This window comes from Oenanthe melanoleuca, chromosome 1A (genome assembly GCF_029582105.1).
Source record: "Oenanthe melanoleuca isolate GR-GAL-2019-014 chromosome 1A, OMel1.0, whole genome shotgun sequence".
Classification (NCBI taxonomy): domain Eukaryota; kingdom Metazoa; phylum Chordata; class Aves; order Passeriformes; family Muscicapidae; genus Oenanthe; species Oenanthe melanoleuca.
The window spans coordinates 8,062,618-8,083,604 of NC_079334.1; the positions used below are offsets into that span (position 1 = coordinate 8,062,618).

The window sequence follows — 20,987 nt, forward strand, 5'->3', positions numbered from 1 at the left end:
ATTGTAATGAACTGGCCATTTTACAGGAGAAATGACACTCCTCCTGACTATTCAAAAAATGTGGTTCAGGAACAGTTTAGGGATTAAAAAAACATTTTCAAACAGAATTGATGTCTACCAGAAAAACTGAGCTTAGCCCTGAAAAACCTATTGATGTTCTGAAAATCCCCTGCTTGCCTGCCATTTAATTGGCTCAGTCAGATTTCTGCAGATGTCCAGAAATGTCCCTCTCTGAACACCTCAGTGTCCATTTTCCAAAACATGGGTTAAGAAATGGTACTGTCCCACACTTAAGGTCTGAGTAAATAGCATGAGAGCAACATGAAGTGAATACAAAATATAGCAGAGCTGGGCCTTTCCTTTAGAAGAGAATGGAAAGGTTACAGGAGTCACAATCACGTTTTTAATGAAAAAAGACTCTTCTAGGAAGTGTGAGATGTGGTTTCATCTCTCTTTTCAGTTCTTCCTTCCCTGTGAACTAAAAGGGGCTCAATCTCACACCTTCCTTTTCCTAAATAATGGGAAGCACCTTAAAGACAGGCAGGATTTGGATTAGGACTCCCCCTGCTCTGCTCATTGAAATGTGAATGGATGAAGATGAATGGCTCAACAAGACAGAACTGAGAGCTAACTGAGAAGTGGGAAAACTGGAAACATGGCCCAGTGCTTGTGGTGCTCACTTAGAGGCAGAATTACAGCCTCAAGTCCACTCAGACTGCAAAAGAGCTGGAATTCTGCTCTCTTCATGACATTACTTTCTTTAAATGAAAGGTTTCACAACATAACCTCTCCTAGGTGTGTTTTGAACTCCTCTTGGACTCTAGTGAGATGTTATATCATCCCATTGTTACAATGCAATGCTGCATGTCAGTAGCTAAAGAGGATTTCTGCAGTCCTGAGTGAGGCAATTAAATCCTGGAGGATTTCAGACATGCTGTTCCCTGTTTTATTTTCAAAGTCGAGCTCTGGGGAGCTCCCTGCTGGGCAAGGTAATTGTGAATTCCCTTCTGAGCTACTCATTTGCAGGATGAGCCAAATGGGAACTCGGGGATTTGTGGTGACAGTCACATACAAATGCCACTTCTTACAAATTTTAGAGGAAACCTGCCCCTTTTACAGGGAGCTAAACCCTACCTGGATGTCTGCAGATGCAGAAATAGAGGACTTGAGCAGAAAATGATTTAGAGCATATCTCTGGCCTGCAATGCAGCACTGCACTGAAATATCTGAACTATTGTTTAGGCAAATAAGCCTGCAGAGCTGAAAGTATGAGGTCTTCAGTGTCATAAAGATTATGAGACCTAGGAAGTCCACCAGTACCTGACACTTAGTTCTGATGCATCAGTCAGCTGCCACTACTGAAACTCTGCCAGGTGATGCTTTTCTAGACTTCAGATGGCATTCAGCTGCCCTGCTTGAACTTCTTTCTGTAAAATGCTGGTAGAACACCAACACGGAATTGTCTGAAGATTGAAACTGCAACCGGAAAGCAGTTATTCTATCATCTGCCCATTATAAGCCTAGTGTTATTGTCATAATGAATTTTCTTTAAGTTTCAGGAGTGTTAAACAGAGAAGATGATGCAGTGTGAGTGCTGCACACGCTGGCACAGGGGATTCCTCTGAGCCGTGGATAATCGGGGTGGCTGCTAAGCCCGCACGGGCTGGGGAGCGCTGCCCGCCGTGCCCGGCAAATCCCGGATCCGCCCTTTCCTGCTGCGGGTCACAGGATCCGCCTGCTGCCGGCAGCGCAGCTCAGCGACCCCAAACACTGAGCATCACCGACCCCAAACACTGAGCATCACTAACCCCAAACACTGAGCATCACCGACCCCAAACACACTGAGCATCACTGACCTCAAACACACTGAGCATCACTGACCCCAAATACACTGAGCATCACCGACCCCAAACACACTGAGCATCACCGACCCCAAACACTGTATCTCACTGACCCCAAACACACTGAGCATCACTGACCCCAAACACTGTATCTCACTGACCCCAAACACACTGAGCATCACCGACCCCAAACACACTGAGCATCACTGACCCCAAACACACTGAGCATCACTGACCCCAAAACCTGAGCCTCACTGACCCCAAACATTGAGCATCACTGACCCCAAACACACTGAGCATCACCGACCCCAAACACACTGACCATCACTGACCCCAAACACTGTATCTCACTGACCCCAAACACACTGAGCATCACTGACCCCAAACACACTGAGCATCACTGACCCCAAACCCTGTATCTCACTGACCCCAAACACTGTATCTCACCGACCCCAAACACACTGAGCATCACTGACCCCAAACATTGAGCATCACCGACCCCAAACACACTGAGCATCACTGACCCCAAACACTGTATCTCACTGACCCCAAACACTGTATCTCACCGACCCCAAACACACTGAGCATCACTGACCCCAAACATTGAGCATCACCGACCCCAAACACACTGAGCATCACTGACCCCAAACACTGTATCTCACTGACCCCAAACACTGTATCTCACCGACCCCAAACACTGAGCATCACTGAACCCAAACACACTGAGCATCACCGACCCCAAACACACTGAGCATCACTGACCCCAAACACACTGAGCATCACTGACCCCAAACACACTGAGCATCACTGACCCCAAACACACTGTGCCTCACCGACCCCAGACCCACTGCGTCTCAATGACCCCAAATCCTTCTGCACCTCACTGACCCCAAACCCACCGACCTCACAGACCCCAAATACACTGCACCTCACTGACCCCAAACACACTGCACCTCACTGACCCTAGACCCCACTGTGCCTCACTGACCCCAAACCGCAGAGTCCAGGACCCCACCGCGCTCCGTGCGGCTTTGCCTCTGGATCGCTCCGCTCGGGGCGGGGACTGGGAGACAGGCGGGGCTGGGGGACGGGCGGAGGCTGCCGGAGACTGCCCGAGGCAGAGGGACCGAGGGAACCGAGGGGACCGAAGGGTCTGAGGGGTCTGAGGGGACCGAGGGGACCGAGGGGTCCGAGGGACGCGGGGCTCAGGCGCGGATCGCACCCGCGGGAGCGCGCCCAGCCCGGGGCGGGGCCGCGAGGAGGCGGGGCCTCATTTGCATGTGCCCTCTGATTGGCTGCTCCGCCTTGTGCCACCGAGCGGCGGCGCGGGATTGGCTGCGGCGCGCCGGCGGCGGGGGCGCGGCCCCGTGTAACGCGCAGGGCGGCCCCGCCGGGCGCGCTCAGTCGCCGGGCAGCCGCCGCCGGAGCGCCGCTGTCCGCACCGGCCACCATGCTGGACCGCGAGGGCGGCTGGAGCGTGTCCTTCGCCGGCTGCGGCTTCCTGGGCGTCTACCACATCGGCGCCGCCACCTGCCTGCAGGAGCGCGCCCCGCACGTCATCCGCGACGCGCGGCACATCTACGGCGCCTCGGCCGGGGCGCTGGCCGGCGCCGTGCTCGTCGGGGGCGGCTCGCTGGGTCAGCGGCGGGGCCGGGGCGAGCCGGGCGGAGGGGCAGGGGAAGGAGAAGGGGCAGGGGAAGGAGAAGGGGCAGGTGCGGCCGCGGGGAGCGCTCGGGGTTCCTGGGGCCTGGCTCCGGTTCTCCCTTCTCTCCAGCCCTCACACGGGGCGGGTTTGGGAATGGTGCTGGCGGTGCCCGCCCAAGGAGCCGAGGGGCCGCAGCTCCTCCCGTGAGGGTTCCCGTGAGGGGCTGCTCGCACCGCCGTGTCCAAAGTCCGGGAATTCCCGGGGAGAGGGCAGGCAGCCGAGCCCTGCGCCCTGCCGCGGGCTGTAAACAGTGTTTGCGCTTCCTTGGGAAATAGAGCATCTCCCTGCCCCTGAGGCGCCCGATAGCTTTATCTTGCTAACTCCGAGCTGCTCCTTTCTGGGCTAAGGCTGAGAGAGTTAAGGTCAGGGCTTAGGTTTGCTTTAACGCGCTTTTCCTCTCTAATCTGGGCACGGATGTTGCCAAGGTCGCTCAGGTGTATGATTAGAAACAGTGGATTGATTAAAATCACTGGTTTTAATTGTCGTTGGAACAATAGAGGGAATCTCGTGTTGTATTTGTGTTAGTTTGAAACTAAATGTAGCGTGCTTTGTGAAGTACACACTTATTTTCTAGCAGAAATAGAAAAATGCACCTTATTTTACCTACCTAGGGCTCATGAATATACATTTTTTTAATGAATTAAACTTGATAAAAGCTATCAAAATATCAAGGTGTTCAGGATAGTGATGGCATTACAGTTTAAAAACCTGTATGAAATACCTGAAAACCTAAAAGTGGTTTTATACCAAAGAAATCCACTGAGTAATGCTTGTCTTGTTCATGACTCCACATTGGTTGTTTTTTTGCTAGAAGCACCTTGACTGCTTTAGAACTAGAGGATTTTGTAAATTCAGATTTTGTCTTAGAAGAGAACAGTGAGTACCTCCTTTTGAATGTGGAGAGATCTGTGGGTTTTGCTTTTAAATTTCTGAGCAAAAAAATCCAGTGACTAAAACAAGCAGAAATTCTCCCTAAGTACAGGAGAACAATGCTTGTCCTGGCACATAAGCTTAATTTCTTCAAAGCTTTAGCAGTAAACTTGTGCTGCTTAATTTAGTTTTGCTGTAATATCCAAACGTGACACACTTGAGTTATTATGAGCCTGCTTTTAAAACAAATCATGTTTTTCCTTAATAGCTGGAATTTTTAGAACATAGTTTTAAGTCTTAAGTCATTGTAAATGATTTGAGAAGGAAGCTGTCTTAAATGTTTGAAGCCCAGAAAATGCACGTTGTTTATTTGGCAGTATGAGTTAATAACAGCTTTTAAATGGTTTAGCCCTTTAATAATTGTAGATTTCAAACTATTACCTTTCCCAATTATTGCCAATCTCATATGCCAACTGAGACTTTTGATTTTTCTCTAATTAATAGAATATGTGAGTGGTCACTGTCCAAGGTAGCAGATTCCATGGGCAAATGTTTCATCTGGGGACAAAAAAAAATAATAAAAGGCATCACTTGGGAATGTTGGAAGACAATTCAAAACCAGCCACATTCTAAAATCTGTGAATTGCTGTAAATTGACAAAGCTAACAAGGTATTCCCATGGTAATTCTCTGAGTTTCTAGCTGTGGTATTTTGTGAGCTTGTGTGAAAGCAGAGGATGGGTAAATAATGTATAAAGAAACACTGTTTTACAATGATAGGATGTGTTTTGTGAGTTTGTATCATGCCTCTCTTACTCTGATGTGCTTAATGTGCATTATTTGTGGTTCCTGCAGCTGGAGGTGTAAGTCAGTCCTGTGTTTTTTTCACAGTTGCATTTTACTGTGGTTAGACAGAGCCCAGCTCTTCCCAGAGGTGAGCAGAAGGATGAGAGGCAGCAGGCACAAGCTGGAACCTGGCAAATTCAGATGAGGTGTGAGGAAAGGACAGTTGCTATGAGTTTGGTAAAATAATAGAACAGGTTCCCAGAGAGGCTGGGGGATCCCCACACTTGGAGATGTTTGGGACTTGGCAGGACCCAACCTCTGTGGGCAAAGGTTGTGGCTGGAATTGAAGAGCAGATTTAATTTCTTACAGCCTTGTAGCCAGGTGTTTTAAGTGAAGGGTTTTCTCTTTGATTCAAATTACCTGCTGGATAGGTGGGGACTCTGTGGAATTCAAATGTGGATATATATAATTATTAAATTATTAGCCATTGAATGGGGAAGAAAAGTGTACTAGTATAGGCTGACAAAGAAGTTTCTCTCATTAAGTTTGGGGGAGGTTGGGAAGCTTAGGCCATGAGTGTAGTTTTGAGGATGCAGTGCTTTCCAGGCTATTCCAAACTGGAATATTCAAGTTGCACTTCTTGGATGTCCTGGAGATCTGGTGTTTTGGTGATGCTGTGATCATCCATTCCAGGGGGCACTTAAAGAGAGCAGGTTTAGTGGAGGCTGCAAATATAATGTCAGGTTTTACTCTGTGGGGTAAACTTATCAGGTTTTACTCTGTGAAACAAATTAATAGTTAACAAACTATTAAACATAGGAATGCAGAGGTAGAACAAGAAGCATATCACATTTATTAGGAAGATTAATTTCTTTAGCTCTCTCTGTTTCAAAAATAAAACAGACCAAGACCTGCCTAAAGTCCCATTTTGGCTTGAGCTATAGCTCTTAGTCCCTTTTTTGGAATACACCAGTCTAAGAGGTAACTGTATTTTACTCCTGTTGGAAAAGGAAGGGAGAAGGAAAAGAAATTAGACTCCTTTGAAGTCTGTTGAATTAATAACAAAAAGCTCAGTGTTTCAGTGTTTTAATATCACATACTCTTAGAGGTAGAACTTTTTTTTTGTTTTGTTTTGTTTGGTTGGTTTTTTTTCCTTGAGTTGGAGCCCTTCCTGGGTTTTAAATGGGTTACAAGAAACAAAATATGTCAGCTTTTTTTTTGTCCCTTTTTTCCCTATGAACTACTTTGAGCACAGAAATTCTTATATGTGGAGTTGATGGGTAGCTGCTAAATCAAATTACATGTATTTGTTTGCTGTTGGTTTGTATTTTAGAACAGGCAAGTGATTGCTTGGTGCATAAGCTTTCAAAACTGTATTTATGTTGGAAAAGGTAATTATTGCATATGCTCCAAAACTGCTCTTCCTGACAAGAGTTCTGATAGTTCAGTATCTCAGACTCCTCCAACACAGCTGTTTTTAGAAAGTTTAGAAGATGAGCATTGCTAAATTAAAAACTAGAACTGCCTGATTCTGCTTTTTGGAAGTAACTTCATCACTTGTCAGAATATGACTCGTGCAGTTTTTTTATTTGTGTGTAAAATGTGTTTTGCTAAGATAAACATCTGTTTGACCATGAACAGTGAGCTGTGGCTAAATTGTTTGCTGTCTTCTGGGGTGGGAGGTGGCATCAGGCTACTGGTGTCAGTGGATTTGTGGCCCAAGATTTTCCTGTGTGAGGATGGAATGAAACAATTGAAGTGATAAAAATGGAGTGTGTCTAATACCTCAGATTTTTTTAGAGATGTTCTTTGGACACAGGTTCTTGATTGAGAATGATAAATGTTGAGTTATTGCTATTTGAGGGGGTGAATTGTAAAAGAGTAGTGTTTTTGGAAATTAGTTTGAACTCAAAGGCTTAAGCAGACTTGTTGCCAGTGCAGTGGTTATATTCAACCTGATGAATTGTATTTTATCTGTTCTAGTAAGTTCAAGTATGTAAGTTCTGAAAATATTTTTAGAAGACCTTGTAGCCTATTACTCAGGTTGATAAGATGTTACTTTGACCTTTCCCCCCTCTCCTCTGTCAAATTGACAAGCAATTTCCTCAAAGTGTGCCCTGGAGAAATGTAACATTCTAAGTTCAGACAAAACATTGCTGGTGGATGAGCTGCTCTTCCTCCTGTGCCTGAATGTTGAAATGATTTTCCCAAACTCCCCTCCTGGCATTCCTACCAGATCACACTTCATGGTCCCTTTAGTGTGTTTATGTATCAATGAGGAAAAGTGGTGCCCTGAAACCTTAAGTTTGGTTCATCTTTTTTTTTTTCTTTTTTTCTTTTTTTTTTTTTTTCCACCCTCAAAAAATGCATTTCTGGAGTGAATAATTCCTAATGCAAGTGTATCTCATATGGGTATTTTACACTTAGAATCTACATCTTAATGACATATGAGTAGCTTAATCTTCACCAGGAGATCTTTTTGAAAGTTTGAAGTGATTTTTTTTTTTTTTTGTCTCTCAGGAAACTCATTAACTCCTTAAACATGTTAGACAGTTACTTAATCTGTTAAAAAGCTCTTGCATTTTCATTCTAGCAGTAAGAGAGAGAAGTTGGAGCTCTAGATATGCTTTATTAGTCCAAGTGTGGGTTGTGTTTCTGCTGTTAATGTAATGCATTTCTCTTTCCAGCTCAGGCTTGTGCAGATGTTCTGGCACTAGCCAAAGAAGCTAGAAAGCGAAATCTTGGTCCTCTTCATCCTTCCTTTAATGTGATAAAGATCATAAGAGATGGGCTGATGAGAAATCTTCCAGAGAACACACACCAGCTGTCATCAGGCAGACTGTGTATTTCACTAACCAGAGTATCAGATGGCAAAAATGCCTTGATATCTAATTTCAACTCTAAAGAAGAAGTTATACAGGTATATTTCTTTTTGACAATTTTTATAAACTTTTATAATCCTGGGTTGCTTTAACATCACCTTTTGAGTTTCTGCTTTAAGCATTTCAGGTATTGTTACTCTGACAGTGTATTAAAGAGGAACTCACCCTTTTTTACACCAGATTCACATACTGATTTTCCCAGTCAATGTCTGTGAACTTTTTTAGGGAGGAGGTGCAAGGGATCAGTCATAATAAAGGTAAATGCCTTGAAAGTGCAGTGGATCTAATGAAACTATAGTCTCAGTGAATAAGAATTTATTTTATAAAGATAAATGTTTATGTCAGTAACAGAAGAGATAACATCTAATTTTTATGATCTCATTTTCTTACAGGCTTTAATCTGTAGTTCATTTGTCCCTATTTATTGTGGCCTCATTCCACCATCATTTAGAGGTGTGGTAAGTCTCTGTTGTTAAAATCTAAAAGTTCTAGCTCTTCTGAAAATATTAAGAATGCATGTGTGGTTTTTTGTTATCTTACTGTAAAATAAGTACTTTCATCATAGCTTCTAGTTGTGTAGCTGTAACAACTTTCCAAAAAAAGAAAGGACCATTGAATGTGTGGAAGTTATTATATGTGTGTTTTAACACATACATATTGTTTCTGTGTCCCTCCTCTGCCCCCTAAAATTCATTAATAAAAGGAAAAGTTATTATAATGTAACAATTATGTAACCTGTGGATAAATATGTATTGAAGGAAGTGATGCTCTTTCACCTGCACAAATCAACAGGAAGAGTCACCTATGATTGTTCAAAAAAATATCTTGTAATGTAGTTTTTGCATATCTGTTTTCTGGCTGTAGGGAGATCTGTCTTACAACTAGATTAAAGTTTTTTGTTCATTTAAATGCAAACACAGCTTTTTAATGCCCTCTGGCATTTGTATTCAATGTAAGAAAGCTTACTTTTTTGAGGTAAAATATCAGTATATTAGTATGCTCTGTTGTTTCCCAGGAACTACTGGTTACAAAGCCTCTTAATACTTCATGGCTGTACTGGGCTCTCTAAAATCCCCTGCTGAAGAGACAAAAACTGCAGGAAAGTTGGCATGGTTTGTTGTAGGTGTTATAATTACAGGTCTGGAAGCAGATCTGCATTTCAAATCAAGGCAGTGACATTGGTGCCTTTTTATTACCCTGTTCCATTCACTTGCATTTGCTTTCCTTCCAACTCTGGTGCTCCTTACACAAGGAGGAGGGAATGAAGAAAGAAAACTTTAAAGGTCTTTACAGTGGTTGATTACATCCTGTTCTCAAGGCAATTTGCAAGTATTAAAAGCTCAGGAATAAATGTGAAATGTATTTTTTTTTATTCATGCTGAAATTAAAGCAAAAGTGATTAGAACTGTATTGGGATTTTCCTTATCTGTGCTTTTAAACCTTGTATGTCTCCTTAAACTCTTCCAGATTAAAGGTGTTATGAAAACAGGACGTTGGACTGAATCCAAGGTTTAGGTGGATCCAGGCTAATCTGGCTGTTCAATTCTTGTCACCAGACAACAATGTTATTTTAAAAGGCTTAGTTGAAATACAAAAACATACATGTAATGTTTTATTTGGCCATGTGTTGAGGAAAGCAAAGCATCATTCTATTCTTTTAATCTTTGCAATTATTTTGATATGATTTTAATGCTTAGGAGGTATTTTTGGATGTAACTTGGTAAGAATACCACAGTTACATGTGCTTGGCATGACTTCTGTAGGCTTCAGCACAACAGAATGTCAGAAATGCAGACTTTGGGGCATTTCACTGTTTACTGCTTGGCATTCCTGTAAATACTGTATTAGTATACTGTAAAACAAAGGCTCAAGGATAACATTTAAGTGGTGTATCTAACTGGCAATTCAAAAGCTTTTGAGTGTGTGGCTTCTGTTTGTTTTTGTTTTTTTTACTGCTTTCATACACAGCAGTGGTTTTAGATTTAAAAAATTACTTGGAGGAACAGCTGAGGAGACACTCCAGTCATTTAGATCAGTAGAACAGTGACTCAGATACTTACTTCCACCTTTTAATAACTTCATGAGAAGGGTCCTCCTTTGCCAGACCTGTTGTATTTTATTTATGTCATAAAGGACTTGGGGATTTCACTTGTACTTTAGTGATTGCATTACACACATAAAGTTTGGCAGGAGCTGCATGCTGCTGGGTCCAGAGGGTATCCTGGGAAGCTGCAGGCCATGAGCTGCCCTCTTCCTAATTCCTAATGTGTTTCTCACAATGGTCAGGGCCTGAGTATCAGGGCAACTGAAACTGATAACCCAGGTTGCTCCTGCTCAAATCACTGCTCTGTTACATTTATGTTTGACAAGAAGCTGCAGTTTAGGCTTGCTGCCCTTTCAGGAAGGAGGAAAATGCACTGTCCATTTTTAGTCACACTTTCCTTACATTCAAGTCTTTTGTGATGCTTTTCTGTCAAATTCTAATTGTGAAGAGTACTTTTAAATGAGAATGGTTTAGTATCTTGGGATTTGAACTTTGAAGTGTGGAGCTGCTTTTCTCTGTGCTTTGTGTGGGATTATCATCTTTTAAAAAAACATACAGAAAAATCCCAAACAGAATATGCTTGGGCTGCCTATGGAGCTGTAGGTAGGAATGTTTATTGGCATTAGAGAACAGATCATGCCACTCAAAATGTTTAGTTTAGGAGTACCAGGCTTGTGTTGGAGCCTGAAGTGCTGTTTCATCTTGCATGGGGAGCTCTGCAGGTCAGGCAATGCCAGCCCTTGTGATGTGCTGTTTCTGCTCCTTCTTGTAGCGCTACGTGGACGGAGGAATCAGTGACAACCTGCCTCACTACGAGTGCAAGAACACCATCACAGTGTCCCCTTTTGCTGGGGAGTGTGACATCTGTCCCAAGGGGAAGTCAGCCAACTTCCATGAGATGAATGTGACCAACACCAGCATTCAGTTCAGCCTGGGCAACCTTTACCGCTTAACACAAGCGCTCTTTCCACCTGAGCCCAAGGTCAGCCCCTGCCTTCCTTTGCTTCATCTCTCCACATGAAAGCCTTTGCAGAAAGCTGTAGTGTCTTAGCACTTCATCCAGTCACACAAACTTCTCTGGTGATGTATCTTGTTTCTGTTTTTCCATGTTTTGTCTATATCCTCCTTCATTTTAGTCTTAGGCTACAAATGCATATCCTGCTACTGGCTTTCACTATTTATTTGGGAATTATCACAGAATTCTATCATAAAATCAGCACTGGGAAATTAACAACTGTCAGCTTGTAGTCCTTTCATGTTTACCTGCTAAGAAATTAAAAGAAATTCTAAAGTCTCATGGTTTTATAAAGGTCTTAATACTTGGCACAGGCAAGTTGCCTTTAAAGACTGCTTATTGCTTTTAGTTGCAGATCTGAAGAGTGAAATACTCCTGAATTGCTGTTGTGGAAGTTGGAAAAATAAATAAATAAAACCAGGCCTTTTCAAGTGGCTTGGGATATAGTACAGCACAGAAGCATTTTTTTCTGGCTGCTGCAGATATATTTTAACTGAGGGCTTTTTGACCACTTCAAGATAAATTTTGAATTCTACTACGCAATCTTTATTTATTTTTTTTTTTTACTAGTACCCCTGCACTGTAGGTGAGCTGGAATTTCATTTAGTAAAAGTTATTTTCATAGGGAAGGTAAGTCTGAGCCTGAGCATCAGAATTGCACAGCTAATTTTTTAAAGCTTTGGAAAGTGAGAAGCACTGGGAGGGAAGGAAGAGAATTGGCACACTGCAAACACCCTGTTTCATTGCTGCTAGCAGCTTCTGAAGGGCTAATCAAGGAAACAAGAGGGGAGGGAAGCCTTCCAAACTCTTTGAATGCCATCATTCAGTGCATCAGCTGAAAGATAAGTTAATTGTACATGACACGTAGTTGTCATCACAGTAACTGTATTAACCTGAATCTGTTGTATTCCAGCAATTATTATGATTTCTTTTTTCTTACAGGATTGGAAGGTGGATGAAAGTGGCTTTTCATTCTGAAAACTGTTGATCTGAAACTGAAACTCCTTTTTATTTGTCTGACTCATTTACTCTATATTTGCAGGTACTTGGAGAGATCTGTGAGCAGGGATATTTGGATGCTCTTAAATTCTTGAAGGAGAATGGTATGTTAAACTTTCAGATAATTATTGATTATATGGTCTTAACCTGAGTTTAAAAAACAAAAAAGCCCCAGATCTAAACAAACAAGAAGGGTGAGAGGATTGTGTGTAGCTAAGAAGGGGGTTGGTCTTTGAGAGTTTTGGAGGGATCATTATAGTTTCATCCTTGTGGAAATGCCATAGTTATAGTTCACCTGAGGTGAACTGTGCCATGAACTTTTGGAGTTTTGTCAAATCTGTGTGAAGTAAATGTTAAGTGAAATCTCTAAAGAATTTCCAGTTCTAGGCAAATCATGTTATTACTTGGCTTTGTCTTAATTGTGCAGGATGGGAATACTGCTTCCCACTCCTCTGAAACCTTCTATTCCCTCCTCTCTGCTGTCATCCAAGTGATTTTCTGGTAGTCCAGAAGTGGGAGCTGGCTAACAACAATAAAACTCCTTCACAGACAAACCCGGTGTGAGAAAAGGCTTTAGAAGACAACAGCTGATAATGGAGCAGTTGTTGACACCCAGCTCAGTTTAGGAAGAAGAATTACAAGTTCTGCTACTCTACTCCTAGAGTTCTAATAACATGTTTTATATTGATAAATATTGTTGCTCTGCAAGCTTTGAGACAAACAACTTGAAAACAGTAACTTGATATTAGGATGAAGTTAACCATGTGTTAAATGTGCCTGGGCCCTGTAGCCTTTGGGTGCAGAAGCAAATTGGTACTGGATCAGAGCAGAGGAATGGGAATGGAAATGGGACTTTTGCACTCTTACAGACAGCTGCAGGATGTAATGCAGTCATTGATGTACTCTGCTGATGCCTGGTTACTGAATATTCAAGTTGTCTTGAAACAATTCACTGAAGAACCTCACAGTTCTGCTTAAGAGCTTGATTTTCTGTAATGTTATTATTATGTACTATTATTATTATTTAATGAGTCTTGATTTATAGCTTTTACCACATGATTAAAAGCACAAGGTCTACAAAGAGCCTGTGATTTGTGGTTGCCTGTGCTGAGCTGGGTTCTGTTGCTGTCCTGCACCCACAGGTTTCCTGTGTGCAAGTTTCCATCTGACACTAATGTCTGACATTCTTTGCAGTTCTTCCTTGGTCTCTCTGCCTCATGCCCTCTCTGTATTGCACTATTGTCCTCCTTTTCACACTGCTAGTCCTGTGATCAACTTTGTTTTTATTCTGTCACAGGGTTATTTTGTGTCAAGCTTAATCAGTGATAATTATAACCTTTCCAAGGTCATTCATTATGCATCCATCACCTTTCTTATTAAGTTATTTCAGCTGTAGGAATTAATTCCCCCCTCCATCTGTGACACTTCAAATATTTTCCTTTGCTAAATTCACTCTATATTCTTTTGACATTTGTCTTTTAGAAATACTTGCAAGTAGGATATAGGTTCTGTTGTATGCAGGTATAGAGTCTAGTCAAATTTGGTAATTTCTTTCCATATGTAATTTTACAATAATTTTCTGGAAGCCAAGTGTAAATACACTTGTGTTTTTCTCTGTGTACTCATGATCTAGTGCTTGTTTCTAAGGTAGCTATCAGTGCTATTTCTTAATCAGCACCAGTTTTGCAATGCAACCCATGTTGATTTAGATCTGTACTTTGGATTAAAAAAAATATTGTAAACCTGTTGCTTTCCTTTTCAACTCAGTTGTAGCAACACCTCAAAGTACTCATGTGACACCTGCCATGTCAAATTTCCCAAATATCTGATGTGTTTTAGATGTTTTCTTTCAAATACATGTTAAATCAATTTTGCTCCTCTCCTTTAAATCCTTTGCCTTCTTGCAGGAAAACAACTTTGGTAAATGACTGTATATTTCCAGGGCAGTTTCACTTAACTGTTCACTTTTTTTACTTTTCTTTAGAACCTGTTTTAAAGTAAGACTTAAGCCTTCAGAAGAGCCATCACTGAGATTAAACATTTGTGGGATCCTAAGAGCCAGGTGCAATTGAGAATTCTCATGGGGTAGATGAAGGTGTTCCCTCAGGACAGGTCTTTGTTCAGACACACAGACCTCAGGTGCTGTACAGGTACTCAGGAGACCTGTGGCTCTAACCTAAGTGAAAGCTCTTGACTCTTTCAGGTATTCTAAATGAATCCATTTATATCCACTTGTCCTTCACAAAAAGAAACCCTCATGAGGCTGCACAGCAACACATTGACCACGTGAAGAGACAAAAATTGACAGAAAATAACAGAGCAGAACCTTTGAAAATGGCCAGCTTAAATGACCAGCTAAAGCAAAACCCATGGCCTTTGGAGAAGAGCATATTTGAGAGTCTACCTCCCAGACTTCGTAAAGGTGCATGCTTCTGGCTGTTCCTGTAACTCTGAGTGGCAAACTTTGATTGTTTTTTATTTTTTTTTTTTTTTAATTTTACATTAATTCTTAGATCTCTTGCTTAGAAGTTTTGGTTAATATGTTTTGTCCATGTGGCTTGAGTCTGTGTTCTTATATTTTAACTTGATAATTTGACTGGATATTACGAAACTTTGAGAAAATTACTGAAACTGCTGTCAGATAGTGTAACATCTTTTCCCTAATAATTCTTCTTAAGCACTGCAGGAAGCTTGTAAAGAACAGAATGGATTCTATGCTCAGTTCTCTAAACTCTTCCCCATGAGGGTGATATCCTACCTGATGCTGCCATACACACTGCCAGTGGAGTCTGCTTACTCAGTTGCTTTACGGTAAGGAACTTGTAAAGAACTCTTTTAGCATTATCATCATTTTGGAAATGTACTCACTGAGAGCTTATTCAGTGTTGGAAGCATTCTGGGACTCTATAACAAGTGGTAACTGTCAAAAGACTCATTATTTCTACCTATGGGATGCATCCTTCTAAAGCCTACATAATCCAAGGCTTGATAAATAAACATCTAAAGAAGATTATTATGTAAAACACTCATATTACTAATAGTTGCCTTGTAATTCTCAAAAGAAGCACCCTTAGTTGTGCTTTCTGGGAGTACATTCTTCATTACTATAATCTGTAGGGGTATCTGAACTCTTTCCACATCCTACTTGTGCTTCTTTCTGAAGTCAGGAGTGAAATCCACTGTTTACTTACCATATGAATTCTCTTACCACTTTTGTTTAAGCTGACTGAAAGTTGTGCTCTTGAAGCAGGGCTTAATTTGATAAGTTTCAGTTCTTGTCAAGGAGAAGTTATGCTCAATGAATGCACCATGAATCCTATGTTTTGTGCTTGCTTAAGGGAATTCCAGTCCTTGAGCAGCAGATGTCATGACTGTCTTTAGAAAATCCTGAAAAATCAATTCTGGTAATCAAACCATATAGAATTCCAGTCAAGTATTTTGTTTCTGTGCCACTGAATGTGGTACTTCTGGGCCATTTTTGGTGAATGGGGAGGCAGCTAGTTTCCCCATTTCTCTGTGGAGTTTTCCTCCTTGTCCCACTCTGATGTAGCTGACTCCTGTTAAGGGTATCATAAGGAAAAAAAGTACATTTGGAACATTGTTCTTGTTTTACCTTCTCTTTGTTCTTCCATTGTGCTTTTCTTTTGTTCTTCCTTATTCTTCCACCTTGCTTTAAACTGAGCAGAAAGTTCCTACCACAAAGTTCTTGGAGACAGGACTGTTTTGCAGGATTGCTGTGCTGGTCACAAGGTGTGGAATGCACACACTGGTCAGCCACTCAGAGATGCAGTGATTTGTGCTCCCCCTTTTCTTAGCCTGTAGAAGGGAGATGAGAGGGCTAGATGGGAATTCAGGGAGCTTGGGAAGAAATGGACACCTTGGTTAGGGGAGTTTATTTGCGGGGGGGAAAAAAGGCTGTTTTGGATGTGTAACAAGGTGTGTAAAAACATAACTCTGATTAAATCTGCTTACAAAAGCTGTGTTTTGGTTTGGTGCAGGTTGGTGAACTGGTTTCCTGACATGCCTGCTGACATTCGATGGATGCAGGAGCAGCTTTTTCGGATTGCTGCCACAGTTTATGCCCAGGCTAAAAGCAAACTGTTCTGTACAGCCAGGTAAAGTGGAGTGCTGCTGCATGCAAATGATGCAGCTTTAGAAATTCTCCCTTTTTGAAAGCAGTTAAAGCCTTTCCTTGAATAAGACTTTTGAGGCATCTCTGAGCAAAAATGTAGTTCTTGGTATATATTTGCTATTCATCCTACTGTCCTCAGTTACTTGATAGCACATTTATTCCAGTGTCTTTTCCTTCTTCTCATAATGATATTTCTGATTCCTTTCCACAATAAATTTGGGGGTTGTCACCTTCCTGCTTTAACCCTTATTTAGCAGTTTCTCATACTCCAGACTTACCAATCCTGAGTCTCTTCATTTGAGACAGGCTTTGGGAAGACAGGGAATCACAAGTTTCTCTCAGAAATAACTTCTAAGAGGGGTTCTTTGATCATTGCATCATGATTAAACACAAAAACTGTTTTTCTTCTTGTGGAAAAGCAGCTCAGTGTTGGAATTATTGTGTGGCAAGTTGAGGTATTTTTATTTGTGATAGGGATTGTGGCATGTTGTTTTGTTGGGGTTTTGTTGTTTGGGTTTGGTTTTGTTTCGACAAAAGGACTGCAAGAAAGAAAACTTCTTAAAAAATAAGGTATTCTTGGATACAACTTCAGTTTTTTGTTTCTCAAATTGGAAAAGCCTAACCTGGTGATTCAGGTACTGGTTTTGAGTGTTCACAAGTTCTGTTCCAGTTGTTCAGGTTGTGATAACAAGCTGATTGTCAAGTGGAATGCAGAGATGGCCTTCAGGAAGGTGAACAAGTGTATTTACTACTTGCAAACATGACAAAAATGCCATTGAAACAGTAATAATCTCTTTTCCTTCTGTCTTTTTAAACAGGAAAGATGATTATGCATCACTAAGAAAATGTCAGACTGTCCCATCCACTATGGAATTTCGTTCTTCCTACTGCCACCTTAAAATGCCTCACTCTGCTGCACACATTGAGAGCTGGCTCTGGGAATCTTCCTGCTTCATGCACTCAGCTATGAAAAATGCTCCTGCTGATATCCAGGAGCACTCAGACTTAAAGTCCTATCCGAATTTCCTCCCAAACCCTGATGAGTCTGCGTTGGAAATAGATGTTGACTCTTCCTCAGAGACAAGTTTCCAAACTGCTCCAGAGTATTGATTGGAAAGTAGATTCCACAGTTACCAAAACTGAAATTTGGCAGAGAAAATTAAAACCTAGACTAGGGATCATTTTGTTTGTTGCCAATAAGTCTTGGGAAATTGCTTGTTTACAGCTTCCTGACAAATCTGCCTTGGGAATTTTACTGTTTTAAGGATTATGAAAACAGTGGCTGCTATACTAAGTAGCAGATTACAGCTCTGTCGAAGCACCAGCTCAATCAACTGTACTAAGACTTGTAGTTAAAATGTGTCTCTCTGGAAATAAATATTTTTAAAAATTACTTTCTGCATAAAAAAATGTAAATTCTGTAAACAGATTGTTAGACAAACAAACATAGATAACAGAACATTTTTAAAAATGTGATTCTTAACAATATTATGTGTTAGGATTACTTTTATAGCACTTAAATGAAATTGGATTTTACTCCCTTAAGATGAATACACAAGTGAGTTTCTTAGTGGCCTCCAGTGTCCATTTGCCTTATATTTAAACATAGTGTTGTGTTTATGGAAAGTTGTCTGCACAAGATACTGTAGGAACAGTAATATTCTAGGTTGTTGTATGTACTCTGCAGTTCCTGTTACCTTTTCTCTGTGTCCCTTTCCCTCCTGAATTACTTCAGGTGAAAATGATGTGAGAAATGGGGCACCTTCCCCTGAAATGTAAACAAGTACAGTTTCAGTGACTTCAGAGGACTTTCTGTTTTTGGAACTTAATATAAATCAACTTAATACTTGATCAAGTATTGAAAAGTAGGTAAAATAGTGACTGTGATTAGTAGCAAACAGTATGTGGAGAAGGTGTTAAACTTTACAGAAGATGTTAACAAAAATCAGTGTATAACAAGTGGTGAATGATGTTTAGGTTGTCTCTGTAATTTTTGCCCGATCATTTTTTTTTTCCCCCTCCAGTTTCAGAGATTTTTCTTTCTTTCTTTCACTTCCCTGTTGTTTAAGGAAGAAAAAGAAAGGTGTCCCTCCTGTCACAGTGAGGTAGGATAACCCAAAGGAAGTTTCCCAGGATTGTCAGGAGCAGCAAAAGTGTAAGACTTGGTGGAAGTATCAATATTCAGGGAGCTCTGCAGCTCAAATAATAGATTGAAAATTCAGCCAAACCATACCTCTGTTGAGAGTTGGCAGTTTGAACCATTTCTACTGCAAAGGTTCTGCATGATTTTAACAGTGTTTCAGTAAATGAGGGCATCTGGGAAGAAAAGTGATACTAGGATTAATTACTGTTCTGATGGCTTATCAGGTCTTGTACAATTCTTAAGAAGAAAGAAACAATAATGGCTTTAAAGTTGATTTGCACATGTGTTTGGGTGGAGCATGTGACCTTGGGAAGCTTCTCCTTCAAGAGAGGGAATTCTATGGGAATTTCCAGGGAAGAGCTGCTTCAGGGCCTCTTGTGCAGGGAAAGGGGTTGGATTGGGATGCTCAGGAGCTGGGACATGGAGTGTGAGCTTTGGGCAAAATGAATTGGGCCTGCCTTTCAAAAAGTCCCTCAGTTGTGATTTCCCTAAGCTTGGAGTGCTGCATTTTAGAGTTTTCAAATGGATTTTAGGTTGGGGGGAAGTGCTGAGCTCTCTATTTTCTGTACTCTACCAGGCTGGTGCTACTTCACTTCAACTCTTCTGTTCATTTCTCGGGTGTATATATCATCAGACTTGCAAAAAGTGTTGTAATTGTTAATCTAATTACAATTAAAATATACAAGACCTGTTTTAAATTGTCTTTATTTATTAGTTTACAAATTTGTGTTAAAATTGAAGCAGGAATGCCAAGCTCTGCTTCTGGTCGTTGTTGGAATACATCTATTAACTACATTTAAATCAACTTTAACCACTTTTTCTGTTGGGCACAGCTCCCATTTTGTCTTTTTTTTTTTTTTTTTTTTTTTTTTTTTTAATTAAAACCTCAATCTCTTACCATGGTCTCTGAGCTTTCTTGAGTGTAATTCACCCTAGTGCAAGTTAAATCAGAATGTGTTGGTGTCATTGATGGTTCTAAGGTGGTTTTTTTAAATTACTATGAAGTTTGGGAGATGCTTGTTCATACTCCAGCTGGACCTGAATATCACTTCAATTTAAAGTTTTATGGGGTTTTTGTCTTTTTTTGAGGTTTTTTGGGGTTTTGATGGGATTTTTTTGTTTTCTGCAATCAGTTATTTTACAAATACCTTGTTGCATTTAAACAGAAATAATTAAAAACCAGAGAAAGTTGGGTCTGAAGGGAGAAAACAAAGGGTGCATTGTTTCTGAGCAAAAAATAACTTAGCAGATAACTAAATATAAGTAATAACCCATTAAATAATTTATTTTCTGAATAATAGAAGATATACTAAAATATTTATATTTAATAGAGATATTTTAAACAAAATTTATCAGTTATGTATAACTATTATCTATAAATCTATAATACAGAATTTAGTAATCTATAAAATATAAAAATGAAATATAGAAATATCTAGAGATAACAATTTAATGTAAAATAATAGTAGCAATACTAGAAATAATAATCACAATACCAACAATTTTAAATAATTTACAAGACGAGCTTTCAGTTGAGAATGCTCAATGTGATTCCCTGTTTTTGGGGTGAATCCCATGGGTTTAGGGTGAAACAAATGTGTGAGTTCTGGGTGAATCCATGGGTTTGGGGTGAATTCCCTGGGTTTGGAGTGAAACAAACACAGGGGCTTGGATGGATCCTGTGGGTTTGGGGTTAATTCACTGGGTTTTGGGGTGAATCCATGGGTTAAGGGTGAACAAACACATGGGTTTGGGATGAATCCCACAGGTTTGAGGTGAATTCCCTGGGTTTAGGGTGAAATAAACACTTGAGTTTTGGGTGAATCCATGAGTTAAGGGTGAAACAAACCTGAGTTTGGGATGAATTCCCAGGGTTTAGGGTGAATCTCCCGGGTTTGGGGTTGTTATAAATGAGAAACAAAAGTCTCGATATTCAGCAAAATTTAGATTGGTTTATTTTATATAGACAGAGCAGCAGCTCTGGGGATACATGGGGGTCACCGCCCTCTCCACGCTCCACTGAACTTGGTTTGCAGCTCCCTTTTTATAGGATGGTTTTCTTGTAGTAATCAATAATTGTTATTGTTTTGTTGTGTAATTCTGCAAGGGAAGCAGTGGTGGTCAAAGAAACTTCCAAACTTCTGTGGGACAGCTCTTGGGACAACTGGTCATGGAACCATCTGGTCTTGGTAGATAAAAAGCAGAAGAAGTGGGAAGTCTGACTTTAGCAGATAGTTTGTGATTGATCACACAAAGGCAGGAAATCTGATTCTGCAGACTCTTTCAGACTTATGGAAAACCCTTTTTTTCTTTTACAAACTGGTATACACAATATTCATAACAGGGGGATTTAAACAGAGTAGGTTTAATCATATATTTCCCTTCATCTAGGTCCACATTCTTTTCTTATTTTAAGCATTCTGGTTTATCCAAGCTCCCAAGCGTCTATGATTGACACGAATCGTTTATCAGTTATCCCAGGGTGACTCTCCCGGTTTCGCGGTGAATTCCCGGGCTCCGGCTGCCGCCGCCCGCCGGAAGCGCCGCCCTGGCCCCGCCCCTTCCGCCGC

General features: G+C 41.0%; 1 protein-coding gene across 1 annotated transcript; it reads left to right on the forward strand.

Annotated features, from left to right (window-relative positions):
• Positions 1–3,189: 3,189 nt before the first annotated feature.
• LOC130267069 (patatin-like phospholipase domain-containing protein 2) lies at positions 3,190–19,115 on the forward strand. Its single transcript, XM_056516383.1, has 9 exons — positions 3,190–3,478; positions 7,890–8,122; positions 8,477–8,542; positions 10,901–11,110; positions 12,186–12,246; positions 14,346–14,564; positions 14,821–14,953; positions 16,141–16,257; positions 17,093–19,115. The coding sequence occupies exons 1-9, from the start codon at positions 3,292–3,294 to the stop codon at positions 17,382–17,384; spliced, it is 1,518 nt and encodes a 505-aa protein (XP_056372358.1). The 5' UTR covers positions 3,190–3,291; the 3' UTR covers positions 17,385–19,115.
• Positions 19,116–20,987: the final 1,872 nt, after the last annotated feature.

Excerpts from the sequence above, each read along its gene's own strand:
- LOC130267069 (XM_056516383.1), top strand. The coding sequence starts at position 3,292 with ATGCTGGACCGCGAGGGCGGCTGGAGCGTGTCCTTCGCCGGCTGCGGC. Across the intron at positions 11,111-12,185 it reads TCTTTCCACCTGAGCCCAAG|GTACTTGGAGAGATCTGTGA; the intron begins GTCAGCCCCTGC and ends CTATATTTGCAG. Across the intron at positions 12,247-14,345 it reads TAAATTCTTGAAGGAGAATG|GTATTCTAAATGAATCCATT; the intron begins GTATGTTAAACT and ends TGACTCTTTCAG.